At 34.1% G+C, this 27,122-nt stretch overlaps 1 protein-coding gene across 5 annotated transcripts; it reads right to left on the reverse strand.

Annotated features, from left to right (window-relative positions):
• Positions 1-433: 433 nt before the first annotated feature.
• LOC123672784 (serologically defined colon cancer antigen 8 homolog) lies at positions 434-21,326 on the reverse strand. 5 transcript variants are annotated; one of them, XM_045607071.1, is made up of 12 exons: positions 21,040-21,326; positions 15,944-16,255; positions 13,137-13,245; positions 12,114-12,269; positions 11,800-12,026; positions 10,473-10,689; positions 9,999-10,206; positions 9,632-9,870; positions 8,915-9,059; positions 3,510-3,625; positions 2,566-2,668; positions 434-1,369 (listed from the first exon to the last, which is right to left on the reverse strand). In XM_045607071.1, exons 1-12 carry the CDS (start codon positions 21,276-21,278, stop codon positions 783-785), a joined length of 2,658 nt encoding a protein of 885 aa, XP_045463027.1. In that variant the 5' UTR covers positions 21,279-21,326; the 3' UTR covers positions 434-782. The 5 variants fall into 5 exon arrangements, 4 of the variants coding, with proteins under 4 accessions (XP_045463027.1, XP_045463026.1, XP_045463029.1 ...); XM_045607070.1 differs by having other exon boundaries at positions 9,990-10,206; positions 21,040-21,324; XM_045607073.1 differs by lacking the exons at positions 2,566-2,668; positions 3,510-3,625 and adding exons at positions 2,439-2,524; positions 6,166-6,283 and having other exon boundaries at positions 9,990-10,206; positions 21,040-21,324.
• Positions 21,327-27,122: the final 5,796 nt, after the last annotated feature.

The following is a 27,122-nucleotide window of genomic DNA, read 5'->3' on the forward strand; positions in this document are numbered from 1 at the left end:
ATTCAAAGGAGATTGGGATTTATTCAATGATGTTCGACTCTTCTCTCAAGTTATAGAGGTTGTTCCATTATCTGCTTAATCTCTGTACTAAGTGGGAATACAACAAATAGGCAAAAATAAATCCTTCCAATATAAACTTGATTTGTCAAGTGGTCATATTTAGTAAACCTATTAATTTTACATTAAATCAACATATGTAACTAAGAAATTAGAAATTTTCAATCTTTACTTTTCTTCTTATCAGATATATAAGAAAAACAGCCTGAATGTGACTTCCTTCAGTGAAAATAAAATTTATTATTAAAAAACAAAAATAATGACCATCATCACATTTTGATTATTCAACAATCTTCGTAAGTATTGTCGATATTTTACCTTGCACAAATGTTTCCAATAATTAGGGAGAATAAAATTAAAACAAAACATTCATTTTTTGTTTGCAATCTATTAAATTTATTGGTAAATGAAAAACTAATTTAGGAAGTTTGGAGTCGAGATATTCGCTGTTCACTAAACTAAAACCAAGTCAACCATAAACTGTAGTATTTTGAATCTTCTCCCAATATTTGGACATTCTGACCGGTATTCCCCTATTTTTCGAATACATGTATATTAAAATGATCCAATTCTCAAAGTATCCATCTCAAATTAAGATAATTGATTCAATTAAAACTATGGAAATATTTACATTTCAACCAAAACAAATTTGAATAAATTCAATAATCTATTCCCCTATAAAATGAAATAATTGCATATGTGAGAGCCTAACCCTACTGAATAGTTTACTGTTGATATGAATTGCCTTCCGTAGTTTGACCAGGTTCTACTGGATATTGTTGATTTGGATCAGAAGGATTCTGTTCAAATGCTTCTGTGGTGAATTGTTGATTTGTATCAGTGCTATATTGAGGCACCATTCCTTCTGAATACTGCTGATTTGGATCATTCTGGTATTGTTGGTTTTCATAAGCATATTGATCTTGATACTGTTGATTTGGGTCAGTTAAATATTCTCCATTGGGACCTGTTTGATATGCAGTATTTGGGTCGTATTGGTAATTGGGATCGTACTGTTGCTGGTCATATTGCTCCTCCGACATGTATTGTTGATCGTATTGCTGATTGGGGTCTGTGTCGTATTGAGGATACTGCCCCTCAGATTGTTCAGAAATTGTTTGTTGTTTATCAGCATCTGATGTCAATTGATCCCCGGGTTTATTGTCTATTGGTTTTTCATCTGAAATGTCTGTTTGAGGGGTTGGTGAATTTTGTTGGGGCACAGGCTTGTCCGTACGGTGCTGTTCATGTTCTGGTTGTTGATTGTTCAATGATTCTTGTTGTGCATTGCCAGCTGAATGACTTCTTTCATCTAAAATTCACAAATGGTCAACTGCTTAACAATTTAGCTCACTATGGTATTTTTTCAGAAATATCAAAAATTTGGTCAGCTGAATGAATTAGAATACACAGTGTGGTCCCACTAAAACTTAACAACTCGATTTTCCGGCTTTAAAATGAAAATGTGAAAAATCACTCTGACCCGTCAATATCTGATTCGAGGGAGAACAACTATTCCGCTCTTCGCATCCCCATAATTGCAACCCCCTGATGGGTATGAGTACAACACCTTGATTTTGAATAAGGATGAGGGGTGTTGATTGGAGATATCTCATTCTGAAGATTTTATCGAGTACTATCTGATCCTGAAATTTCGCTTCAAAATTTCCATCAATAACAAAATCACAGGTAGAATAGTGTAGGAGTACTTACTACTAAATACCTTTGAAATGTGTCAGATACAAATAATAGTTTCGAGATAAATTCCACATTGCCTCTTTCGATATTACTGTTTTTGCTGTTATTTCATTATCGATCGATATTTTGAAGAAATTTTAGGGTCGGATAATACTCGATAAGATCTTCAAAATTAGTTATCGCAACACCCCTCATCCCTATTCAAAATCAAGTGGCTCTGCTCACCCCCGTTAGTGAGTCGCAAAATCGAGGTTTTTGTTGGACCACCCTGTATGAGGATGTAGGATTGTTCTATAAGAGTTGTTCTAGAGAAAAGCTTAATTCTAAACAATAAATATATATAAGCTGTTTACACTATATACAGCTACAATGTATGGTACATAGATGAAACTGGTATGTTCATAATCTCTATATCCTTATCAAAATTCCTTAAAAAAGTAAATGCTTTTGTTTGTTTTGCCATGTTATTTACAATGAATATGATTCAGAGAGATTTATTAAATAATATATGAAAAAGTGGTGTGAAAAATATCCTATTTCAAATTATGGAAATGTACATGAAAAATGAAGAGGGGGAAATAAAATCTATGATAAAAAAAAGCAATGATAAATTGAAACTCTAACATTGTGTACTGAAATGCATGAGCTTTTATTCTAAAATTGATCAATATGTTACTGAGTACCTTCATTTTTGTAAGATGAACGCTCTGACATACTGAACCTACTATTCAATAGACCTAGGCTAGTTTGTACCTCCCGTATTTCCTCCCTAGAAAGAAAAAAGAATATATGATAGAAAATGGTTATTACCTCGGATTTTTCCTCTGTTGTGACTTCTTTCAAGCAATCCCACACTTCTCTCAGACGTGCAAGTAATTCGAGGTTCTCTAAGGCTAAATTTGCTTTTTGATCCCTATCGTAAAACAGATTAGTTTTAGTCAAAAATCAACTTTTATTTTGTCTGCTAAAATCATAAACATATAAGGTCGATTAGGATTATATTTGTTTAGCTAACTGCGTGAACGCAACGATTCGGAAGGGAGCGGGGAATATGTCTCTTGAGAATTTAGTCGTTATGGAGAGTTTCTCGGGAGCGGATCGAGCATTGTGCGAATTTTACAAAAATGGCAATTCTACTACTATAGCGCGGAGAAATTTCTCTAATATTCAAGGTTTTCGTCTCTTAAATGATGCGTCAAGCCTTCCTCTCATTCGATAAAGGGTAAAAAAGGTGACCGTATGGGCTGCAATGCCATCGCGAGGAGTTATCATACCTTACTTTTTCGAAAGGGGGAGTGCACTTAACTGATGTGAATTCCTTGCGTTATGTGAAGATGTTAGATGAGTTGCAGAAAATTTCAGGCTATAGCCAAAGAACATGGTTTTGGCAGTATGGAGCAGCTTCAATGTGTATCTGTCATTAGTTCGTGAATTTTTTTCAGGCAAATTAATCTCTAGAAGAGGTGACATTTATTTCTGATTTGACGCTTATGTTTACGTTAGTGAACCAGTTTTCCTGGCACATTTAAAACAAAATATTCGGCATAAAATGGGAGCCGTCAAGAAGCATACTCACCAAGACTTCGTCAGGAATTTTAATGTTGGACGAGGGTAGATATTTGAACGACAATATTTTAAAGAAATAAATTTAAAAAGGGGTATTTTTTTATCTTTTTTTTCACATATAAACTTTCTTTTGAGACATATATTGTATCAATAAGTCATTATTGGAGAGTTCATTTGAACCTACTAACCTTACGAGATTTTGGGATCACTTTGACACTAATATCTAGTTTAATGGGTTCCTTGCGTTTGGTCGGTTGGACTGAAGGTGAAGCGGACTCGCTTTTGGTGCTTCCTCGGTCCATTCCTACCAAACACAAGTTGCATTAGATATCTTTTGAGAGAACAATGGATTTTTGAAATTCTAGAGTATTTTCTAATATCTAATGGCATTACAGGGTGACTGCTATCCTAAGGGACAAACGGCTCAATGGAGATACAGGATCCTAAACGAATAAGAACTGGGTGTTTAAAAGTCTCTTTAAAGCATCGGTTTCAGAGATACGGGATGATTTATATTTTGTTAGGTGAACACCCTGAAATCAGTTTTTTAGCTCTCCGCTACAGTGACGACAACTCCGTCCATCCGCCATTAAAGGTTGGCGGGAAATAGCAGATTTAAATTTCGAGGGGGTTTGAGATTCAGGTTATCGACTGCGCATGCGCGAAGGTCGGTCGACACTTCCTTTCTTTTGATGACATCTTCACATTTCAAAACGTTCCAAATTAGACTAACACAGTCAAACTAACGAGTCAAACAAGAATGCTTCAAAGCGTGTGAAACAGCACGGCACTAGAATGTAAATAGTGAAAATCAGAGATCTCTGGTTAAAGTTCGACCTTTAAAGCGAACAGGGCTCCAACCAACGAGTATACGCTCTATTAGTGTGACGTCACATACCGCCATTTTTTGTCATTCAAATTAGTACGGTGTCGTTGAGGGAATTGGCTTATTTTCATAAATAAGAGTATTTGAGGAACGATTTCGGTATTAATTGATAGAGAGAAGGAACGAGGTTAATACCAGTAAGTTTGAATCCTGTATCATTCCCCAGATTTTGTAAAAAGCCGTGTTTATTAGTTGAACTTCAAGTTCGAACTTACTGGCATTAATCTCGTGCCTTCTTTTCAAATCAGTTATGGCAAAGACGTATACAATACGCTCTATTAGTGTGACGTCACACACCGCCATTTTGGGTTCACCTGTCAGTGTTCGGAATCCAAACAAATAAATTGTCATTCAAATTAGTACGGTGTCGTTGAAGGTATTGGCTTATTTTCATGTATAAGAGTATTTGAGCAACGATTTCAGTATTAATTGATAGACAGAAGGAACGAGGTTGATACCAGTAGGTTTGAATCATGTATCATTCCCCAGATTTTGTAAAAAGCCGTGTTTATTAGTTGAACTTCAAGTTAGAACTTACTGGCATTAACCTCGTTCCTTCTGTCTATCAATTTATACTGAAATTGTTCCTCAAATACTCTTATTTATTAAAATAAGCCAATTTCTCCAACGACAACTTACTAATTTGAATGACAATTTGTTTGAATTCCGAACACTGACAGAAGAACTAAAATGGCAGTGTGTGACGTCATCACTAATAGAGCGTATTGAATAAAATTCCCGTAACCCATCCCACTATTGGAGAGCTCAGCTTTAGCGCAGGCCGCAACTATCACCATCCCCACTTCGACATTGACAGAGAATACTCCTTTATTCAATATCCTATCATTCAAATCTTTTGATTGTTGCACTATTCCACTAGATCCATATTTTCGAATGCATTTACCAAACCTATACAGGGTGGGTCAAGGTCGATGGTATCCTATACTTTTGCGAAGAACGGAAGGCACGATTTTATTGAAAATTTGGTTTCTTGGGTAGGAATCACTCGATATAAAATATTTCCAACAAGTTCGATATTTCAAATAGAACACCATGTATATTATTACTTTTTTCGGTTTGTCGTAACCTCTTGATTATTCATGTATTAACTACCTTGTTCCTATCTAGCGGTTTTCGGGTAATTGATTGATTCACTAAATTCACTTCTTTTTTGTGCAAAACAAAGCTTCAATTCAACATTCATCGCTTCGGTACTTGGAATCGTAGGAAGCTGAAATTTTGGGTGTGATTACCAATATCCAGTGTATCAATTTTAATTAAATTTTTATGATCATGTGGAAAATAACAGCTCCCATATGTTTCGTATAAATTTCAATTAGAAATTTAATAAAAGCGAAAGAATTTAAGTAAAAAATGTTCAAACTTGTTCTCTGAAACCAATACCTACTCCAAGCGAACGTTTAAACCCTTAATCTGCAATTATTCAAAGATCCTCTATCTCTGACTTACTTCACCAGCCACCTTATATCAAATAGACTCAAGTCAAAATTGAGATAGCTCATCATATGTTTCTTTACACGAATATGTTAGTATATTTGGGATTCTAATCTAAGATGAGAACTTGAATAGACTCATAAATTTTAATAATTTTCCTAATTCGTTGCCATTTTATTAATTTTCTATTCATTGTATAGATTCAATGAAAATACAAAATTATTATAGCAGTGCCCTAAGAATGAAAAATTTTTCGAAACTATCATTGTAGGTATCTATTATAATAATTCATTCATCGTTTCCGATAATAGCGGCGCATTTTGGTTTATCATTTTCGACAATAAACCTTTAGAGTCTTTCGAAAAAAATATAAGATATAGGTATAGACCCTTGTTCAAACTCTGATTTGAGATATTCTATAAAATAGAGGTAAATTATAATCCATAGTAGAAAATTTTCAGTATTTTTTATGCAGTATAAGAATAAACTTTGAATTTTCTTACTTATGTCTAGCGTTCACATCCTCTAATTTAGTGGTAAGCGCCTGACATTCTGCTGACAGTTTGTCCATGAGTTGATTTTGGGTTTTGATCTTGCCTTCTAGCTCAGCCACGGTAGCCTCTGCAACAATAAGGCCATGTTATCATACATCGTCTGGATGATATCCCTTTTCAACTCATGGAGAAACTTCAACTCAATGTAAGAGGAATATGAGGAGTATCGAAAGGTGTTATGCACATCATATTAGTCGAAAAAAATATTTATTCTTGAAAAAAAGGAAAATAAAGCAAAAAAGACTAGTGTAGTAAGTTTCAGAAACAATCTTGATGATTTTTGTGTTGACCAATGAGGTAATATACTCAGTGATGTTGTCATTGGAACGGATTGATTTTTTGAAATCGAATGTGAATATTTTAATCAAGCCATGTTAATAAATCAAAATTTTCTGAACAGAACGGTTTACAAGAACTGACTATAGTACACACATTTTTAGTTATTGTCTCTCCGTCTATTAGTGATAAGTGTTTGAAATACAGATGAAGCGTTAATATTATCACCATGTCATTGAATGATACGGGGGTAGAATCTATTTGCTATGTTCTATCACAACATGAATCTGATAGGAACTTTAGACAACCAGCTCTACGGTTTTGGTACTACTCATTGAATGACTGGCCGATGGCTTGGAGAAAAATCTGGACCTGTAAATATGTGTTTAGCGCATCCTTTATCATACAGTCCACAATTAGTGTTTCATTTGACTTGCAGATTTCTATCTTGGAATTGTGCAGATAATAACAATATTGGAGGCCAATATGCACAATTGGAGATACTATAAATTAAAAAATTCGGACATATTTTTCAGATTTAAAACATAAATGATGAGCACCCAACTTCCATTAAAAATGTGTATTTTTCAATATTGGAACTTAATTTCCAGTGGCGACGCTGGGCCAGGGCAGGGCCGTCGCTAGGGGGGAGGCAGGGTAGGCGGTCGCCTAGGGCGGCAAAATTCAAGGGCGGTATCGCATGCTCAGATATTCAAAGCAAGGAATGAGATTTAATTCGGTCACCAACAACAGAAAGCAATACCGACAAATTTAATTAACATCAAAAACCATCAAAGGTGCCGCATTATGCTAAAAAAACACATGCACTCATCGGCGTTCGCTTCGCTAAACGTTGCCGAATTTTATTGCCACTTAGGTCGGCTTCTGGATTTTTTTTTAATTCTCCGAATTAAAAATAATGATTAATCCGCATCATCTGGTTGTTTTGTTTAGTCATTTCAAAGAACAGAAAAAAAATGTTCGAGCCTCCCCCCTCTTTTGCTCAGTGAAAAACAGGCAGAAACTCCAGAGCAGGCCTTGGAGCCCGATTATTTATTTCTATCATTCTGCAGAGTTAACTTCTGTTAGGGCGGTAAGTTGGGTCTCTGCCTAGGGCGGAAGTTTGACTAGCGACGGCCCTGGGCCAGGGGGCCCTGGACACCCCTCAAATTCTGATGGCCCCCCTAAAATTTGACATACTAAGGCTAAAAGATTAACAGAACTATAAATTCGCTTTACTTTGGCCCCCCAAAACAAAATTCGGTGCCCTCTTGGCCACCCCTTTTTTTTTAAAGCTGGCGTCGCCACTGTTAATTTCGTTATCATTCTTGTCACGTCCATTCATAAATTCTGTATTCCTTTCATGACTTTATCTCGCTATTTCAGAATTTTCACCTTTGTTACACAAAATAAAACTTCTGCCAATTTGCCAATATATGGGGTGCATCACGGCTAGCTCCCCAATTGCAAAAAAACACGATTGGAAAACGGATCATACCAGAAAGGTGAAGTTGATCTTGTTCAGAGGTGTGGATAGAGAAGTTTTCATTCCTCATCATGTGGTGGTTGAAAAATTAGCGTGGTTTTGTTGTTAAGATTTATATTGAAAGAATAGTTTTGCAAATACTACACAGAAAGTCTTCCGAAAACGATACGGTTTATCTTCATTTGCGAGATTTTCTGAACGGAAAACAATTTTATCCTGGGTGCAAAAACTCGAAACAAGAGGTTCTATAATGAGGTAGAAGAAAAGGCTCATCGCTAGAGTGAGTCCGTTTATCGAATAGTGAACTAGATCTGAACACAAATATGCTTCAGATTTCAGCCACTACAGTGAGACGACTTTTGCATACTGACTTTAAAATGTAACCATACAAAATCATGGTTCTCCCGGAATTATCTTCAAAAAATTGAAAGTAATGTATTGATCCTTAAACAAATTCCTGCGACTGTGATTTTGTGGGCGAACGATAAAGCTCAGATCCATGTGTAAGTAATCAAAATTCCTAACTCACAATCTTCGAAAGCTTCATAAAACAACCCTGCTCTGACAAAAGTCAAAGCTATAATTCAGGTCACTTTTGAATAGGGTGATACTGTGACATCCTAGATATTTTTGCCCGAAATTACGGCATTAGATTAGAAACATGATCCATAGGACTTTTAGCTCTAGCTGATACTATAGCAGACTGTTTTCTTCATACGAGCAGCTTTGGTAGCCTTTTTAAAAGAGGTTTTTGGAATGTGAGATTTGGCCAAGGCACATATGTGATAATGTATTTTTGTAGCTAGATGAAATTGTGTGAGGGTAAAAACAATTTAGATAAACAGTCGTTTAAATTATTGTAAATGTATATTTGTTTATGTAGATTCAACTATAAATCAAGAATACCCCCAATTTTTCGGCATCTCTAAAACCTACCATGTTTGGACTCGAGATCATGAATCAAAGACCCTAGTTCTTCTTTATCATCTTTCCTGGGAGTAGGAGGTGGAAGAGCTACAACCTCTGATGTAGCAGCACCTCTCCTATTTGCTTCTTCCGAAAGGGCAGCATTCAATTTCATCTGAAAGTGATAATTGGCAACTTACTAAAAAATTAACAATAATTTTCCTGAAGTAGCTATGGTATACAATACCAAAGCAAGCACAAAATATATCCGATTCTGCTTACTTAGATTTACTCGGAGATTTCCGTAATCGCATCAGAGAATAATGTTGAAAAAACATTAAAAAAGTTTAAAATTTAAAGGTCTATTTCAGTAAGATGAATGTAAATTATAGATTTCTAGGTAATGATAAGATCCTTTTGCAGATGACTCTCAATATTACTAGCTTAAAAATTTCTTTTTATTCGGGAAAGATTTAATGACAGTAAAGTTTTTGAAGAGAAAGTGAATTTTTTGAAAGCATATTCAATTATTGTTGTTAAAGGATTCAAGTATCGATATCATTAATACTTTATTGAATAATCATTTGAATATATTTTGGGGGCTGCTTTCTTTCCTGATAATCGGTAATTGTATTTTAATTACGTATCAGCTTTCAAAACAGATTCGGCACTATTAAAAGATTTTCTATAAGACCTTATATCCTCAGTTTCAATATTAAAAGCGATAGTGGGTATCCCTGATCTTACCTCTTTTTCCAAGGAAGCTACCTGTTCATTCAACCTCAGATTTTCCCGTCTACTGTGGATGAGATCAGCATCAGCTCTGTCGGACCTTTGCCTCAGAGATTGCATCTCAGCTTGCAACCTCGCTATTTCTTGCTTGTAATACCTCTCATTCCTTTCATTCGCTAGCTGAAGTGAAGAGATCTGTTGTTCCAATGCACTTTTTTCCGCACCAGTTACACCTATGTCCGATTGGAGTGTTACTGAAAATAAGAAAGGAAAATAAGTGTTTATTTTGCAATTAAATTACAGTTTGACTTTTAAATGATTTATTAACTCAAGTCTTCACTTCGCTGGGAACCAAATAGTATGATCCACTCACTTATCTTACTTTGCATGTCTTTTTTCAGTTCATCGATGAGAGCCTGTTTCTGAGCACATTCCCTTCTAAGATCTCCGTTTTCTCTCCTCTGTTTGTCCAGTTCCAATTGTAATTTATTTGTTGTTTCCCATTGCACTCCCAGCTCTGTTGTTAGTTGTTCGATTTGTTGTGTATATCTTCTCTCAACAGCACTTCTTTCATCCGATATTCTGCGATTCTGTGGATGAATAATATCTTCAATTATTTGTACAAAACAAACACAATCGTCAATATAAGGAAGTTCTTCAAAGTGAGACGAGATGTAGTATTATTTCCTACTGATGTAATGACGATAACTCATTGTCTTACGATTTCCCAAGGTTGTCATGAGTATCGTTCTCAAGAAGAATTGATATGTTACTGTTTGAAAATCATTATTATAATGGGAAAAAAACCTTCATGTAAAATTTGTAGCGTTTTGAATAATATGCAAAACATGCTTACTTGATCTGTTATTGCATCTCTCAGTTTACTGTGTTGACGTTCTAACTCATCCTTCAATCTTCTTATTTCCAATTCGGCAGCAGTCTTCTCATACTGAGCATGCTCTGCAGCATCCAAACTTCTTTTCACAGCATCTGATGTATCGTTTTCTTTGCATTTTAACTTGGTGAGAGCATTCTCAAGCTTTGCAACTGATTCTTGTAGCTGACTCTTTTCTCTAGCATAAATAAAAAAACCTCAAAATGCAGTTTGATTAGTACCTAAATATTGAAACCTCAATAAGATCAAATATATAAGGTAATATATAGAGCTTAGCTATACCGTACCCAGAAATGAAGATAAGGACTTAAGATGAAAAAAATATTGATCATCGACTTGAAGATATTCATTCGCAAAATGCATTTCAGACCATTTCTGAATGAATTTGATTTCGTGTCGATCTGTGTCCGCAAATTTTTCTGAAAGCTCCAACTTGTACAACTATTATCCGATTTTGATTAAATTTGGTATGGGTATCCTGCTTGCAATTTCATTTTTTCACTCTCTATATCTATAGAGTGAGGGTTAAGCATGCGCAAACGTGAAATTCTCATATGCCAAAAATTTGGCCAAATGTCATCGTCGAAATCATCAAAAACCACTCCCATTTTCTCAATTACTGTTGAATCCTTCGTCGATGTTTAATTAAATTTTTTTAAACGTTTCTTAACTTTCCAAATCAGTTGAGATGTGGAAGATAAGCACAACGCCAACCAATAAGAGCGATCAAATAGCCACGCGGTAGCACGTGTACCATTTAGAGCAATGAAAGTGACCAAATCGATACATACTATTTCGATAGACGATCAACTGATTTACTAGTTCAGGACTCGTAAGACAATAAATTGCTTTCTGCCTAATAAATTTCTGGGAACGTGGTAAAACCCTTGTATATTAGAAATATTCTGGCCCACTTCAAGTGACTTTCAATATACTCTTTTCAAATAAAGAGAAATAATCAGTCATGCACACAACGAACTAAAACTGTGAGTAAAAAAGCTTATTTCATTAATTCCCTTACGGACCGCACTGGTTTATGGCAATCATAAGAAAGATAATTAAAAATGGATAGATGTTCAGATTTGCAGTCAATGACAGTAACCAAATCGACACCCGGTGGAACGTGGACTATTTCAGCCAATAGAAACAACGTAATCGACACATTATGGTTCCATAGACGATCCGCTAATTTGAAATTACTGTAAAGTTTTGCAATAAATTCCCTGATCCCAAATTGATTTCTTGTATAAACGAAATATTCTGGTTTCCTCAAAGTGACCATTCTCACCTATGTAAATTTTCGATTTGTCGTTTGTAAGATTCCGTACCAACTCCATCCAAGATTATAGTTCCGTCAGCTATTTTTCTTTTATAGTTGTCGTTTTCTTCCTGTGCTTTCTTCAAATCGATCCTTGCTTGTGTTAACTGTGCCTCTAATTCTGATATTCGTGACTCGAATACTATCGAGGGCGCATCGAACATTTGTGTCTTCTTCTTTGAAGGCGATTTTGAATGCTTCAAATAAAAAAATTATCAAAAAATGAAAAACTAATTTCAACATATAACAATTGTATTAAATTAAAATTTCATTATCAGCTTTACCTTTTTTTTCGATTCCGTTTCTGTTTCAGTTGTTTCTGTCTCTGGCTCCAATTCATCGAAAACTGATTTAAGAAACTTATTCTTTTGCTTCTCGTGTAGAACTTCATTTTCATTAACTACCTCCTTCACTTTACTCAAAAGTGTTGAAAGTTCGGTCTGAAAGAAATATAAAACATAGAATACTCAATATGAAGGAAATATCGGCGTTTCAACATGCTCCAAGAATGATGGATCTAAATCTGTTAGAATATTACTTCATCCGAACAAATTACGAGAGAGACAACCAACCCTACACTTGAAGTATTACTTCATGTCGTACGGTGGCGCTGCGAGTCTGCGCGTGGCGAGGCCATCGAGAGAGAAAACAAGAATAGATCTTCGATGATCGAGAGCAAACGTCAGGGACATAACCTGAGAGATTCAGTCCTTCCGTTCTGACGTCTGAACTGGGTTGAGCTCCCTTCTGATCTGCCTTCTGAACTGAACTTGCTTAGAGATAGAGTGAGACTTACTAGAGAGTTTGAGAATAAACGATTAAAATTATCATCTGTGTATTAGTGAATACTCTGTATTTAAAAACCCTTAATATCCAACAAAATCATCGAATAAAATAACTTAATTCCTGATTTGGCTCATTATTTCTAATAATAATTGAAACCGCTTGGATACTAAAAATTTTAACACACCGGGAATATTATTTTTAAGTTTCATAAAAAGTTGGATGACATTTGGTTCAATACCTACTATAATTGGTTTCTATACCCCTTTGGTTCTCCGAGCTCTAGATCAAGATCCATTATTTTCGAAAGCAGAAAATCAATCAAAATAATGCAAAAAATCTTGGATGTGACGATGCTTTTTAAGATTTTTCAAGATGCATGCTGATAACAGAAGGAATAAAAAGAAATGTGATCTTCTGTTGTGAACAAATTACAATAAAGGTTACAGGTAAATAGAATCAAATTGATCAGAATTCTTATTTTGATGATATCAAGAGTCTTGTCATGAAGAATGTTTACTCACCCTGCAGAATCTGGATTCTTTTTCGAGTTGATCGATATAATCATCTTGTTGTTCGAGATAAGATAATATCTCAGGTGGAGCGGATGTATTTTCATATTTTGGAGGATCACTGTAAATTTTTCATTTTAATTATAATACGCTCGTACCCAACATTACATAAAAAATAGCCATTAATTAAAAAAAAAACAAATTGTCAGTTAAAGTGAAGTAAAAAATATCATCTTTACAACAAATATCACATTCTAGAAAAATGAATAAATCAACCGAGAAATTAATTGTATGTTTCACAAATTTGATAGATCGATCAAGTGACTTAATAATGAAATACAGGCTGTTAGCAAATAAGTTTTCAGGGGGTGAATCCTTAATTAATTGAAATTAAAGGGGGCGTATTTCGTGTAAACAAAAGCTTATTTTAGACTTTCACTTGGTAAGTTATACGCTTCGAAAAATTTGAAAAAAAAAATTCTCCTTTGAAACTGCTGAAGAGTTGAAGGAATGGCATTTTGTGAACAAAAAACAAAACAGCTACTAGATTTTTTCGATTTCATTTACATTTGCACAATGTTGTATTTTATATATTTGTTAAAAAACTATTGTTTTCTCGGACACAACGCAATAGTTAAAAAAAATTTGCAATGATTCGTTATTTTTTTTTGTTTTAATTAGAAAAGTGTATTTCGTTATAATTTCAATTTCAAGAAAATATTTTCGACAAAGATTCTAAAGACCTAAAAGCTTTTACGCTTATTGGGTAACACTTTCTACATGAGGCAACCGATAATTGAATGAAATTGAACACAGAAATGATTTGATAATAACAATCACCACAATTAATTTTATGAAACCCTCGAATGAACTATTTTCGAATTCATCTAAATTCTAGTGATTCACTTCTCAATCTCTCCTCAATAATCATATTCAATCAATTTTCCTTTTATAGGGACCACTTCACTAAATATATAAAAATTTTGGGAACAAAATTCAATTTACAAAGCTTAAGAGGAATTACCACCACTTGGTTTTTCGCGAATCAGTCAAACTTTGATTTTCCCTCTGGCGCTCCTGCGATGACCAAACTTTGTACAAACTGCGTACGAAGTTGTACAATCATCTTTTTTCTAAGCAAATGAGTAGAAGGCATCACTGTACGACGACTTTCACTAAAGTGAAATTTTACATTTTTTGTAATGACTTTGGTAAATTTTTTTTCACGAATATATTAAAAATATATCAGTGCTTCGTACAAAGTACACATCATCAATTTTTCTCACAAAAAAAGAAAAGTTATCAGGTGTGTGAATAAGTCTTTCCCGTTTTTTGTAAGAGATGGCGCCACCAATACTGTGCGAGTATTTAATGGTTACATATGTCATAATCAAAGCTTATTCATCTGTAAACAATTCCACACTAACACATTAGTTGGAATTTTTTCGCATCATAAATTTTTGAAATCGTGAAAATGTCGAAATTTGAGCCGAGTCGACGTCATTTGCGGGAAGTTTCACTTTATTGGTTCAATTTGAAGAAATCTGCTGCCGAGGCGCATCGGTTGCTTCAGGAAGCTTATGGAGAAGGTTGTGTCGATGATTCAAGTGTTCGCGGATGGTTTCGACGCTTCAAAAGTGGCGATTTCGACGTGGAAGACAAGGAGCGTTCCGGGCGGCCGCAAATCTTTGAAGATCAAGAATTGGCGACTTTGCTTGATGAAGATTCGTGTCAAACGCAAGAAGAACTTGCTGAAGCATTGGGAGTTGACCGAACAACCATTTCCAAGCGTTTGAAAGCCATGGGAATGATCCAAAAGCAAGGAAATTGGGTGCCGTACGAACTGAAGCTGAGAGACGTCGAACGGCGTTTTTTCACTTGCGAACAGCTGCTTCAGCGACATAAAAGAAAGGGTTTTGTGCATCGTATCGTGACTGGCGATGAAAAGTGGATGCGTTACGATAATCCCAAGCGAAGAAAATCATGGGGACTACCCGGCCATGCATCATCATCGACGGCCAAGCCAAATATTCATGGCGCCAAAGCTTATGCTCTGTATATGGTGGGACCAGCTAGGTGTGGTTTACTATGAGCTTCTGAAACCGAATGAAAGGATCACAGGCGAGGTCTATTGACGACAATTGATGCGTTTGAGCCGCGCACTGCGAGAAAAACGGCCACAATACTCCGACAGGCACGACAAAGTTATTTTGCAACATGACAATGCTCGCCCACATGTTGCACAGCCGGTGAAAACATACTTAGAAACGCTCAAATGGGAAGTGCTACCCCACCCGCCGTATAGTCCAGACATTGCTCCGTCTGATTACCATCTCTTCAGATCGATGACGCATGGCCTGGCTGACCAGCACTTCCATTCCTACGAGGAAGCCAAAAAATGGGTGGATGACTGGATAGAGGCCAAACCGGTCGAATTTTTTCGCAACGGGATTCGTATGTTGCCAGAAAGATGGGGAAAAGTTGTAGCTAGCGATAGCCAATACTTTCAATAATTCATTTGTAACCATTTTTTCACAATAAAGGCTCAAAATTTGAAAAAAAACGGGAAAGACTTATTCACACACCTGATACCAAAATTTTTTCTTTGTTTTATTCGCAAATAAAAAATATTCACTTTCTTCCATGTAGATTTTTGTTTGAAGAAATCATGTGAAAACCACATAAAAATCGTTGATTTTTAAGAAGAACTATCTCTAATTTCGTTTTGAACTAAGCAACCACGAGGTGGTGTTCCCTCTTAATAGTTTATAACTGAAGAATCTTCAACATAAAGTGCAATACTATTTTCAAATACTCACTCATCCTTATCCTGTATATTTAAGGGTTTCGAGTTTAGTGTGCTCTTGAATTGTGGGTAATAATACTTTTTAGGTACTATTGGGGGATAATATGGTGGATAATAGCGACGAGGTCTTGATGCCTTGCTTTCCAAGCTTATTATAGACTGATTATCTGTTTCTTCTCCTGCGCTGTCTATATCGCGATATGTTCTTCTGATGGGTGTGTAACTTTCAGCAAGTAGGATTCGAAGTCTTGAGACAGCTTCTCTGTATGCAGTATCTGCATAATCTGGCTTTTTCCTGAACTCCATCCTTGGTATAGCACTTTTTCTAAAATTTTAATTTTTTTTATTTCTTATTGAATGGAAACCTCAAATAATATTTCGAAAGTTAGTCTTCAGTGTTAATACGAAAAGAAGATGTCAACTAGTATCATCCTACAGCTCCTGAGCATCCAGTGCTTCTTTCAGGTACAGGGTGTTTCGCGTAAGCGGGTCACTGGATTTTGTGGCTTATCCTTTAAGCAATATTGAAAGGGACCCATTACAATGATAGTATGTTTCACGGGCTGTCCAAATATGTTATCGGAAAAACTATCAAACCAAGGCATGGAAAGTTATTGAGGAAATTTTTTTTCATTTTTTCGAAAAATTTTTTGAAACATAGATATATATTTTCCGAATATTAAATCCGAATTTTCTCAGGTTGATTTTGACTGGAATTGCTTGAAATAAATATAAAACTACCACTATATTTACATATTAGGATTCAGAATCGATTGAGCATTCAGAAAATATGGGAAAAATTATAAAGTATATTTTGCAAGGAAAAATTTTCTGTTTTCTAGAAAACCGGTCCAAATGAGGAAACAATTGGTGAGAAATTGTCTCTAGATCTTTTCATTTCGAAAACCAGTCAAATTTGAAAACAAAATGTTTCTTAAAAAAATAGTTTCTCTTCAATAACTTTCCATGCCTTGGTTCGATAGTTTTTCCGATAACATATTTCGATAGCTCGTGAAAAATATCATCATTGTGATGGGTCACTTTTCAATATTGCTCAAAAGATAAGCAACAAAATCCAGTGACCCGCTTACGTGAAACACCTTGTACGTTTCCAGGAGTGGCAGTGCCTCCTAGAGGAACACTGAGAGCGCCTAGATTCAGTTATGGTGCCCTACTTCACGAACAAAAAATTCACATGTTCAATATTGACTTTGATTCAATTATTTTCCTTAATAACATCCTTTCATCAATGAAATGTTTTGAAAATTTCTTCAAGTTGATATTGTTCCAAAATGTTTGTATGCCTGACTTCAAATGCTTTTTTCTCAATTTTTGTAATTTTACAATTAATTTCATTCATAGGACAATTGAACCCTTGAGGACCAGAAGCGCCGTTCTTATGCAAAAGAATAAAACATCTTTCATTTAATACATCATCAGGAACTATCTTATAATATATTAAAAAAATGAAAAATAGGCGTTGAGATATTTTATTTTGTGCTTAGAAACACGAAAAAAGACATGAGTGATTTTGTGTCACAAATTGAGCGAAGAATTTAAAAAATTCTTTAAGCTTGAAATATATTTAAAAAATTTAAAAAAATCACTGGCAGTTTGGACGCCAATTTGACTATCGGCCGATTTCAGAGTAATATATAAAAATTCAAAAACTTTCACCCCCCGTATCTTAGTATACGAAGCATTTGAAATTATACAGCAAACTGTTTTTATTTTTTCATGTAGAATTTCCCTCTGAAGTTTGTCGCATCCTGTATAATGGCATATATCGAAATAGGGATAAGTAAAAACTGCAAGCATGCATTTATCATTTTTAAAAGAAAGAAAAGACTTGAAATATTCAGGGTAAGTTTAGGATCTGAATGCGCCTATTGAGTTCATTCATGAGAAAAAGGTTCGATATGATTTCGGGGTTATAGCCATCTGTAAATTTTGATTACCAAATAAATCGAAAAATTCCTGTTCGATACGTAAAGAAAATTATTAATAATTTCGTTATTTAATTTGAAATATTGTGTCAACATAAGTATAGGTCGAATAAACTGCCTATTATTAAATGAAGATTTTACAGAATTTTATCAGACATAATTTTATCATACTTGAATTATGTTAACCTAATATTTAATATATAAATAAACTGATTATCATTATTATGAAGAATATAAGATATGACCTTGTAAAAGGATATTTTTTGTTTAAAAAATAAGATAATAATTGATAATGAATGATTTCAGAATAAGTTCAATCAACTCACCGCAGGGTAAAAAGACACCTGCCACTAGGGAAGTTTACAAACGAACACCTGTATTATATGCACTTGTTTCGTCTTACCACTGGTCACTTCACACTTGTTTGTATTGTAGTCGGATTGGTCATTCATTTTTAATCGATAGAGTAGAGGCTTTATATTCCTACCTTTATTCGATTTGTCAGATTACATTTCTTTATTCCCCATAATTCTTCACTCGATAAGTATTTCATAGTGGTACCCCCATATCGGCAATCTAACAATACGGCGTGGTCAGATAAAAACAAAATAGGAAACAACTCGATAGAAAATTTAAGTTTTTGGAAAATAGCTGAAATGAATCGATTCTCATTTGAAATCAAATATATCCTTATTCAGAATTTGTCCTCCTCTTGGCTATCTCCAAATTGCAATGAAAAAATAGCAAAGTTGGTTACGAATTTATTCTCGATTGAAATTGAAAATATTTGAATAAGGATATGAAATTGAATCATAAGATCAAAGTTTCATAATACTTGATCAGAAGTAGGACTAAAGAAAAATTATTGATAATAATAATTTCCATAAATATCGTTTGGTGATTTTTGCATTGAATGATTGGCATTCTGTTTTCTATATCAGAAATCTGACAGATAATAGATAAATCCATCACAAGAGAGTTCCGAGTACCAACATATAATAATGAAATTCAACCATGAAATCTGTGTGAAACTGAAATATTCCACTGTATGGCAGAAAAACGGATTTGCCACAGAATTAGAGAAAAAAATATCCTATCAACTCTAAACGTTTGTCTTAAAATCATGTTTCAAAGCGGTCATTCCGCTCTATTAGTTCGTTACAATAATGTCTATAATATTTTACTCATCCTTTGTAAAAACTTGTTTTAGATATCGAAAAAATTAAAAGAAATAAGTGCTTTCATCCACCGCATTCCTGTCCTACATTCTCTAGGGAGCTAAAAGAACAAATTTGAATTAAAAAACATGCTTTTCCCGAAGAATATCAGAACACTTTTTTCAATATTGTGCACAATTATTTGCTACAGGCATCACATTCAGGGTCGCCGCCAGGAGCGGCATACCGGACATTTTGCCGAGGCGCCAAATTGTAGGGGCGCAAAGTCAGTTAATAAAACAAGACTTTTTCCACCTTTAAAGAACTACGTCGTCTTTTTACTATCACCTTATAAATAGAGAATCGTTCTTTTGAACAATGCTGGACGTTTTTTGAAGAAATCGACAAAACGTCGTTTGATGAATTTGACAAGGTGATTTTAAGTTAAAAAATACGATTTCATATAAAATTGAAAAAATTTCTGAGTGGAATAACAAAGTGAATTCATATAAATAAGGCAAAGCAGGACGGAGAAATTTTATTTTTGCCTGTAATTTTCTAATTTTGAATCGGGAATGGTATCAAACGATAAAGTTTGACTCAGTGATGACGAATCCGTCTTCAAATTCGAATCCGTCCGTCCGCAAACACGATAACTTTCGAACGGAAAGACCTGAATACTCGAAATTTTGAGGGTAGGTTCTGACCACGAATGTCGCGGATAACATCCCTGTTATAATTTCCAATTGTAGAATGACAATGTCAAGTCTCGTTGATCAGAATCAAGAATAACCAGAACTAAAAATAATTCAAGAAGCATATCAAAATTAAAAGACCCGTTATATCCAAGATTACAAAATCAACGAAGTTGAGATTTTGGGTGTTGATAAGAATAACAATGTCAAATTCGTGAATTATTTTGATTGGATATCGTCATTATGAAATAACAATGTCAAATTGGATATCGTCATTATGAAATGACAATGTCAAATTGGATATCATCATTATGAAATATAACAATGTCAAATTGGATATCATCATTATGAAATAACAATGTCAAATTGGATATCATCATTATGAAATAACAATGTCAAATTCGTGAAATATTTCGATTGGATATCGAAAGAATATTAAAAAAAACGTAAAATTTCAGTGACAACAGGTACGATCGAATTGAAATTTTGCGTTTATATTTAGAATATATTCCAGCAATTTTCGCCTAGTTTTTAAAGGTGCCAGGTATATACATGGGCGCCCGCAGGGGGGGCCATGGCCCCCCCTGAGATTTTGATTGCCTCATTTTTCAGCACATAATCTTCAATATAGCTTTTTCAATCCAAAGGGCAAGGAAAAAAGGAAAGTAATGGATTCACAACAATTTTCCGGTTTTCAATGACAATCAAGGACGCCTTATCGTTTTTTCAATATTTTCACTTTGCCCCCCCTGAGAAAAATTTCTGCGGGCGCCCATGGGTGTATATCCATCACTTTTTTCGGCTGCCATTGAGTACCCTCCTCGCGGATTCTGGAGCTGATTGGCTGAGAATCAATGAAGCATGAAATTGCTGAGGGTTATGCGGAGAATTCCATAATTAATAAACAGAACATGGCTACAAACATCCTTGCAAAAAATTATATGGATAATACGCAAATTAATGCTAAACAGAAAACGATGTTGTCAGCTTGAGTCAATATCACTAATTAGTTCAAATCTGGTCATCAATATTTATAAATAATTTTTATTCAATAAGTAATTGAAAATTTTCTGAATATTTTCAACATGAAATACTTACACTAAAATTAATAAAAATTAAGAGGTAGTCTTTTAGTTTAGTCTTAATATTTTTCAATAATAATAGCGAAATATACTTTTCATCAAAAGTTTCAAAATATTTCTTTTTACGTAACTAGTTACGTTACGAAAATTTAAATGTTTCAAACTTCAATTATTTTCACTTATCCGTATCACTATTTGTGTCAAAATTAGAAAAAATGATTTCACTCACTTGGTCTTTTTCCTCTTTTCTTGTGTAGGGGTGGACAGTGATCGACCAGAGTACAAACTCTTCAAAATACCCATACGAGGTCTGACTAAGTAGCCGCTACTTGGTCTCGATTTTCTTGTACCGCCCATAGTCGAGCTGCTGTACATTATTCTCATACGAGTTTCAATATGTAAAGAATCGAATTCGCCAATCTCAATCCCTTTTATAACTTCTGCCTTTTGCGTTTGATCGATTACCATGACTACTCGAATTTTATCAGATCAGTTTTGCATCTATTCGACTGCAGCGTATTCGCTATCATAATATTTGGAAAATTATTACCATTTCTTTCGACATTCCTAAATTGATTAATTAGAAATGAATTGACAACTTCAATATTTTCCGATTTATACAGGGTGTTCCAAATTAAGTCGACACCATTGCCAACTCCGTTATTATTGATGCTATACGATGTCGGTTAAATGGGCAAACTGGTAGCATTTTTAGTGGCCTTCTCGATTCCGAAAAAAAATTGACATTCGCGTTGTCATGATATTTCATAAAATGATATTTTTTTCAATAGAACACCCAATATTTTTTCATGCATTTCGATTCGTGATAACATTCTCAACAACAAAGCTCATTTGGCTTCTTTTTTTTTCGTAAAGGTGAAAATTAGACAGTTGTATTAATAGAAAACATTTATAACAAACAGATTTGATAAAGCGCTATAAAATATCGAGTAATTGTTCAAACACATCGCCTTCTTGTTGAACACATATTTGGGCCCTTCTATTGACACTATTGATTCACAAAATGAATGCGGCTAGCGAAATGGCTTTAAGATGGAAATTATCGTTTTGTATATTAATACCAAATAGCTTAGTGGTGTCAATTGAGTAGTGCGACATGATGATCACGAGTTCACATCCCAGCGCAATTTTTCTTTTTACTGTCTTATTTTGCCATTAGTAACGAAATATTGTCATTCGTATCAGTACAAAAAATGGGTGTTTGGACAATCAAATAAATTTTTTGTACTAGTGAAAGAAACGAATATTTCAAAATAAGTCGCTCATTTTCCACTTCAGGAAGAAATGTGATATAAGCTCTGTTATTGAGAATATTATAACGAATCGAAATGCATGAAAAAATATAGGGTGTTCCATTGAAAAGAATATCATTTTATGAAATATCATGACAACGCGACTGTCAATTTTTTTTTGTTTTCGGCATCGATGAGAAGGCCACCAAAAATGCTACCAGTTTTCCTATTTAACCGACATCGTAGCATCAATAATAACGGAGTTGGCAATGGTGCCGACTTAATTTGGAACACCCTGTATAGTAAAAATTAATGTTTTATACAGGGTGTCTCATTGGTAAATGTACATACCTTAACCTGAGGTAGAGCTACCCTAGACGTGTCCAAAAAACCTATATATCATCTAATCTTCCCCATAGCCGAGATATACATAGGGTGGTTTATGAATTCACCAGAATTTTCATTTCCTTATAACTCTTGAACCACCCAGTTTATTCGATTGATGTTTGGAAAGCACAATTCACTCCATTAGGTCCATCGATTAATCTTTAAACTAATTTAAAAAATCAGGTTCGTATTAGAAAAATATAGGATTTTTCACAAGCTGAGATCCAACACCCTGTGTAGTGGAATATTGGAATTTGTTGGGAATATTAGGAAAAAGCAGAAATTTTTTAATGGGGATCAATAGATTTTAATGTTCGCACGTCATTCATCTCATCGAAAATTTCACCCGAAAATTTAGTTCATAGTGGAATTTCACTAAAAATCGTACATTGAGATTAAATTGGAAAATTTTCTTCTAATTCTAACCAAATATTTTCTTTGTGAACTATAAATATTGATTTCAGTACTGTCAACAACCATAGTATAAGGAAATTCCTTATACTATGCAGCAACCTAGTTTCCTACTGTAGTTTGTGATAACTTTTGGACCTTGAGGTGCAATAGAATTGTGGTCACCGAATTCAAAATTTTCAAATGTAAAATTTATTTTCGGCAACCGTCCGGACTCCGGGAAGTGCTCACTTCCCGGACGCTTTTTCTCTGAGAAAGTAGCATTTCCCGGCCTAGTCCAGAAAGTTCGTTTACTTCCTGGCATGGGCGCCCGCAGGGGGGGGGGGGCATGCCCCCCCTAAGATTTTGATTGTCTCATTTTTCAGTACAACACCCTCGATATTACTTTCTCAATCCAAAGGGCATGGAAAAAAGGAAAGTAATGGATTCACAACAATTTTCTGGTTTTCAATGACAATCATGGAAGCCTTATCGTTTTTCAATAATTTTCATTTTGTCCCCCCTGAGAAAAATTTCTGCGGGTGCCCATGCTTCCTGGACTAGTCCGGAAAGGAATCACGTCGTCTGTGTCATTGTGAATATGAAAATCTTGGTAGGTATATTTTTACTAAATGTAGTTGATCATTACTATAGCAAATTGAATCTTTTCAATATTAGTAATTGCTCGAATTTTAATATGAATATTAATTTAAATTAGAACTAGAATGTTTCTGCTAATATGTGGTATTTTCTGTTCTGTTCAATTTAAATAAGAATTGAAATGTATATAAAAGAAATGTGTCGTCTCATTGATTTGTTATTCTACACGGTTGCCAAAAAAATATTGGACTCACAGATTTCCAGGACTCGCTTACGCTCGTCCTGGAATTTTTTTTATTCGTCCAACGAAACCATTCTGAAAAAACTTTATATTACGTACTTTATTACACATGACTGATCATTGGAAAGTGGTAATGTTTTGCAAAAAAGAATTAAATCGATCAATTATTCAAAAACCGCCAGAAGTAGAGACAAGGAAGTTAAGAGGGGTGTATACCGTTTCAGCGATCAGTTCAAACATTATTACGATTATTTTAGAGACCATCGATTTATATGAGTTTTTCACTATTATCCATTTCTAAGAGTCATTGCGGAAAGTCCTCATTTATACATTTTTTGGAATGAAAAAAAAAGAATTAGATGAATGAATATGTATATGCATGACATCATTTTCCGAACAAACATTTATTTTTCTATGAATTTTCACATAAAAATATAAATAATCAAGAGGCTACGGAAAACCGAAAAAATTATTATATACGGCGTGATCTATTTGAAATATCGAAGTTGTTAATACTTTTTGATAAAAGGGGCAACACTACAGCGTGGTTCCTAACCAAGAAACTAAATTTTCAATAAAACCGTACCTACCTTCCGTTCTCCGTAGCCTAACCTCTATACATAGTACCATTCCTTATACTATGATAGTACCACATCCATTGGTAGACAATTTTCACTGAACAAACTTTTCCAATTTCAAAAATTCATAAAAAATGAATGTTGCATGTGACAACTTCCAGTAATACCGCGTATTGAAGTGATTTTTTGTTCTTTTTGGAAGTCTAAACAATGATTTTAAATTCGAAATAGGTACAAAGTGATATTTTCAACCTGAACGATTTAAATGAGGATTGAGAAATAATGGGTCCGGTCCTGGAATATTGAAATAATTAATATCTCTCTGACTCCACCTCGGCATGTATCAATAACATCCCAAGTTTCAATAAATTCCGCCGATAAGTTTGGTTCTGATGATGGTTTCATTTTTTCCATGAATATGAAAACCCACCCTGCAGGTCTCCGTGTAAAGACAGAAATTAATTTTTTATACTCAATTCGTAATGTCCTAATCCTACTCTACCTCTGATGAGAGTATGTACGGTACCTCTTGCGACACCCTGTATTTAAACAAAAAATGTTAACAGGTGTTTTTATTATTTTAGTTCATAAAACAAAAACTACTCCATGTTTGACCATTTCCTACAGAATTTCGGTATATTTCAACTAGTCTGAAACAAACGAAAAAAAAAATGACAATACTGTGAAGAATTTTGTTGTTCAAAAAAAATGTTACCACTTATCAAAGGTTTTTATCGAAAATAATTGAATCAAAAAGTTATTATTTCTCGTAGTTCTTATTCAAATGACATTTGATCTCAGGAATTGTTTTTGTTTCTTCGAATTCCAGAAAAATTGATTTTCTCCCGAATGAACAATGGATGCCACATCATTTTCGTGCTTCTCATGCCTGAAGACTTCTAAACACGCAAAGTACGGCTTTGCACCAAATATTGATAATATATTAATGTTTTTCATCTCTCAAAGTTCATCGCTTCGTAGGTATTTTTATTGAATAGAATTGTAAATTTAAAATTCATAAAAACACTCTAAATTGTATTGAGTGTGTTGAAAAAAATGATCAATGCCTCGGTAATATATCGGGTGTCCCAAGGTGAGTGGCCTATTAGATTATCATGGAAACTATTGATGGTAAAGATTTCAAATTTTGTGGATAGATATTTGGCCATGTAAGGTACATTTTTAAAATAATTTCACATTTCCAGTGTTGCCGGATGTACGACAATTTGGCAACAACTTTGTTATTTTGAATGGGACATCCGGTATTTCTATTTTTTTATGTTACTCCATAAAATATTAAATCTATTTACTCTTACTTTTCCATCCCTATCTTTAACGGTTTTTGAGTTATTAATTATTTTTCGAAATTTCAGATCAAATTGGCGTATTACGAAAATGACTCTAGTTCGCTCAATATTTGAGATTTAAGTCAGAAATTTTGCGAGTCGTTAGATATTGATCTGATCTGTGTCACTGCTTTTGAATTATGGTCGTCAATAATACAGGACGGACCAAAAAAAATCATCATTTGCCAAGTTACAAAATTGTAAAAAAGTCTATTTTTTCAAATTAGACACCTAGTATATTTTTCAATTTTTGGAATCAGTACAACACACTCTACAATTTTTCTATTCACGTCCCTATACCTATCTCAACTGGATTCCGAGTTATATGCGTTTATTAAATTTCACATTGATTCAATAAGCGTTAATTTCTTTTGTATTGTTATTTTCTCTATGTCGTTCATAGATCGATATATCAATGAATCAGTTCAATCCATAAATGTCAAAATAAACAATTATTGCCTAACAGGTGTTTTGTTCCGAGGTTTTTCTATAAATAATGGCTCAAGAAAGATATACACATATAACGCATATAACTCGGAATCCAGTTGAGATAAGTATAAGGACGTGAATAGAAAAATTGTAGAGTGTGTTGTACTGATTCCAAAAATTGAAAAATATACTAGGTGTCTAATTTGAAAAAATAGACTTTTTTACAATTTTGTAACTTGGCAAATGATGATTTTTTTTGGTCCGTCCTGTATTATTGACGACCATAATTCAAAAGCAGTGACACAGATCAGATCAATATCTAACGACTCGCAAAATTTCTGACTTAAATCTCAAATATTGAGCGAACTAGAGTCATTTTCGTAATACGCCAATTTGATCTGAAATTTCGAAAAATAATTAATAACTCAAAAACCGTTAAAGATAGGGATGGAAAAGTAAGAGTAAATAGATTTAATATTTTATGGAGTAACATAAAAAAATAGAAATACCGGATGTCCCATTCAAAATAACAAAGTTGTTGCCAAATTGTCGTACATCCGGCAACACTGGAAATGTGAAATTATTTTAAAAATGTACCTTACATGGCCAAATATCTATCCACAAAATTTGAAATCTTTACCATCAATAGTTTCCATAATAATCTAATAGGCCACTCACCTTGGGACACCCGATATATTCCGCTCGATTTATAATTTACAAACTCTGAAATCGTTGATAACAATTTCAACCCCCATTGAAATTTTCGCAGTTCACGCAAATCTTATACTACAATTTATTATTATATCATTATTATTTTATTTTATCACGAAATATCTCTAACTATATCTACTAACTAATATCAATTTAAAATAATTATAATAAAGATGTAACGGTGGGATTCGAAGTCAGTCTCGTTCTTTTCAATATCCTAATAAACATTTCAAAAATTCATAATTATATGACGGCAAGTTTATGACTGAATTATTTTTTTTCAGTTTGAATCCTTTTTTTTTATCTAATGGATTTTCTTCTCAAGTTAATACCCTGCATCTGGAAAACAAAGCATTTCCGAGCCCATTTCTATAGGA

Source organism: Harmonia axyridis, chromosome 2 (assembly GCF_914767665.1).
Source record: "Harmonia axyridis chromosome 2, icHarAxyr1.1, whole genome shotgun sequence".
NCBI lineage: Eukaryota > Metazoa > Arthropoda > Insecta > Coleoptera > Coccinellidae > Harmonia > Harmonia axyridis.

Bases quoted from the DNA above. Each gene is read 5' to 3' on its own strand.
- LOC123672784 (XM_045607070.1), bottom strand. From the start codon at position 21,278: ATGGTAATCGATCAAACGCAAAAGGCAGAAGTTATAAAAGGGATTGAG. The intron at 9,060-9,631 runs GTAAGATCAGGG...TATCACTTTCAG, and splicing joins TAGCTTCCTTGGAAAAAGAG to ATGAAATTGAATGCTGCCCT. The intron at 1,370-2,565 runs GTAATAACCATT...TGTGAATTTTAG, and splicing joins CAACAGAGGAAAAATCCGAG to ATGAAAGAAGTCATTCAGCT.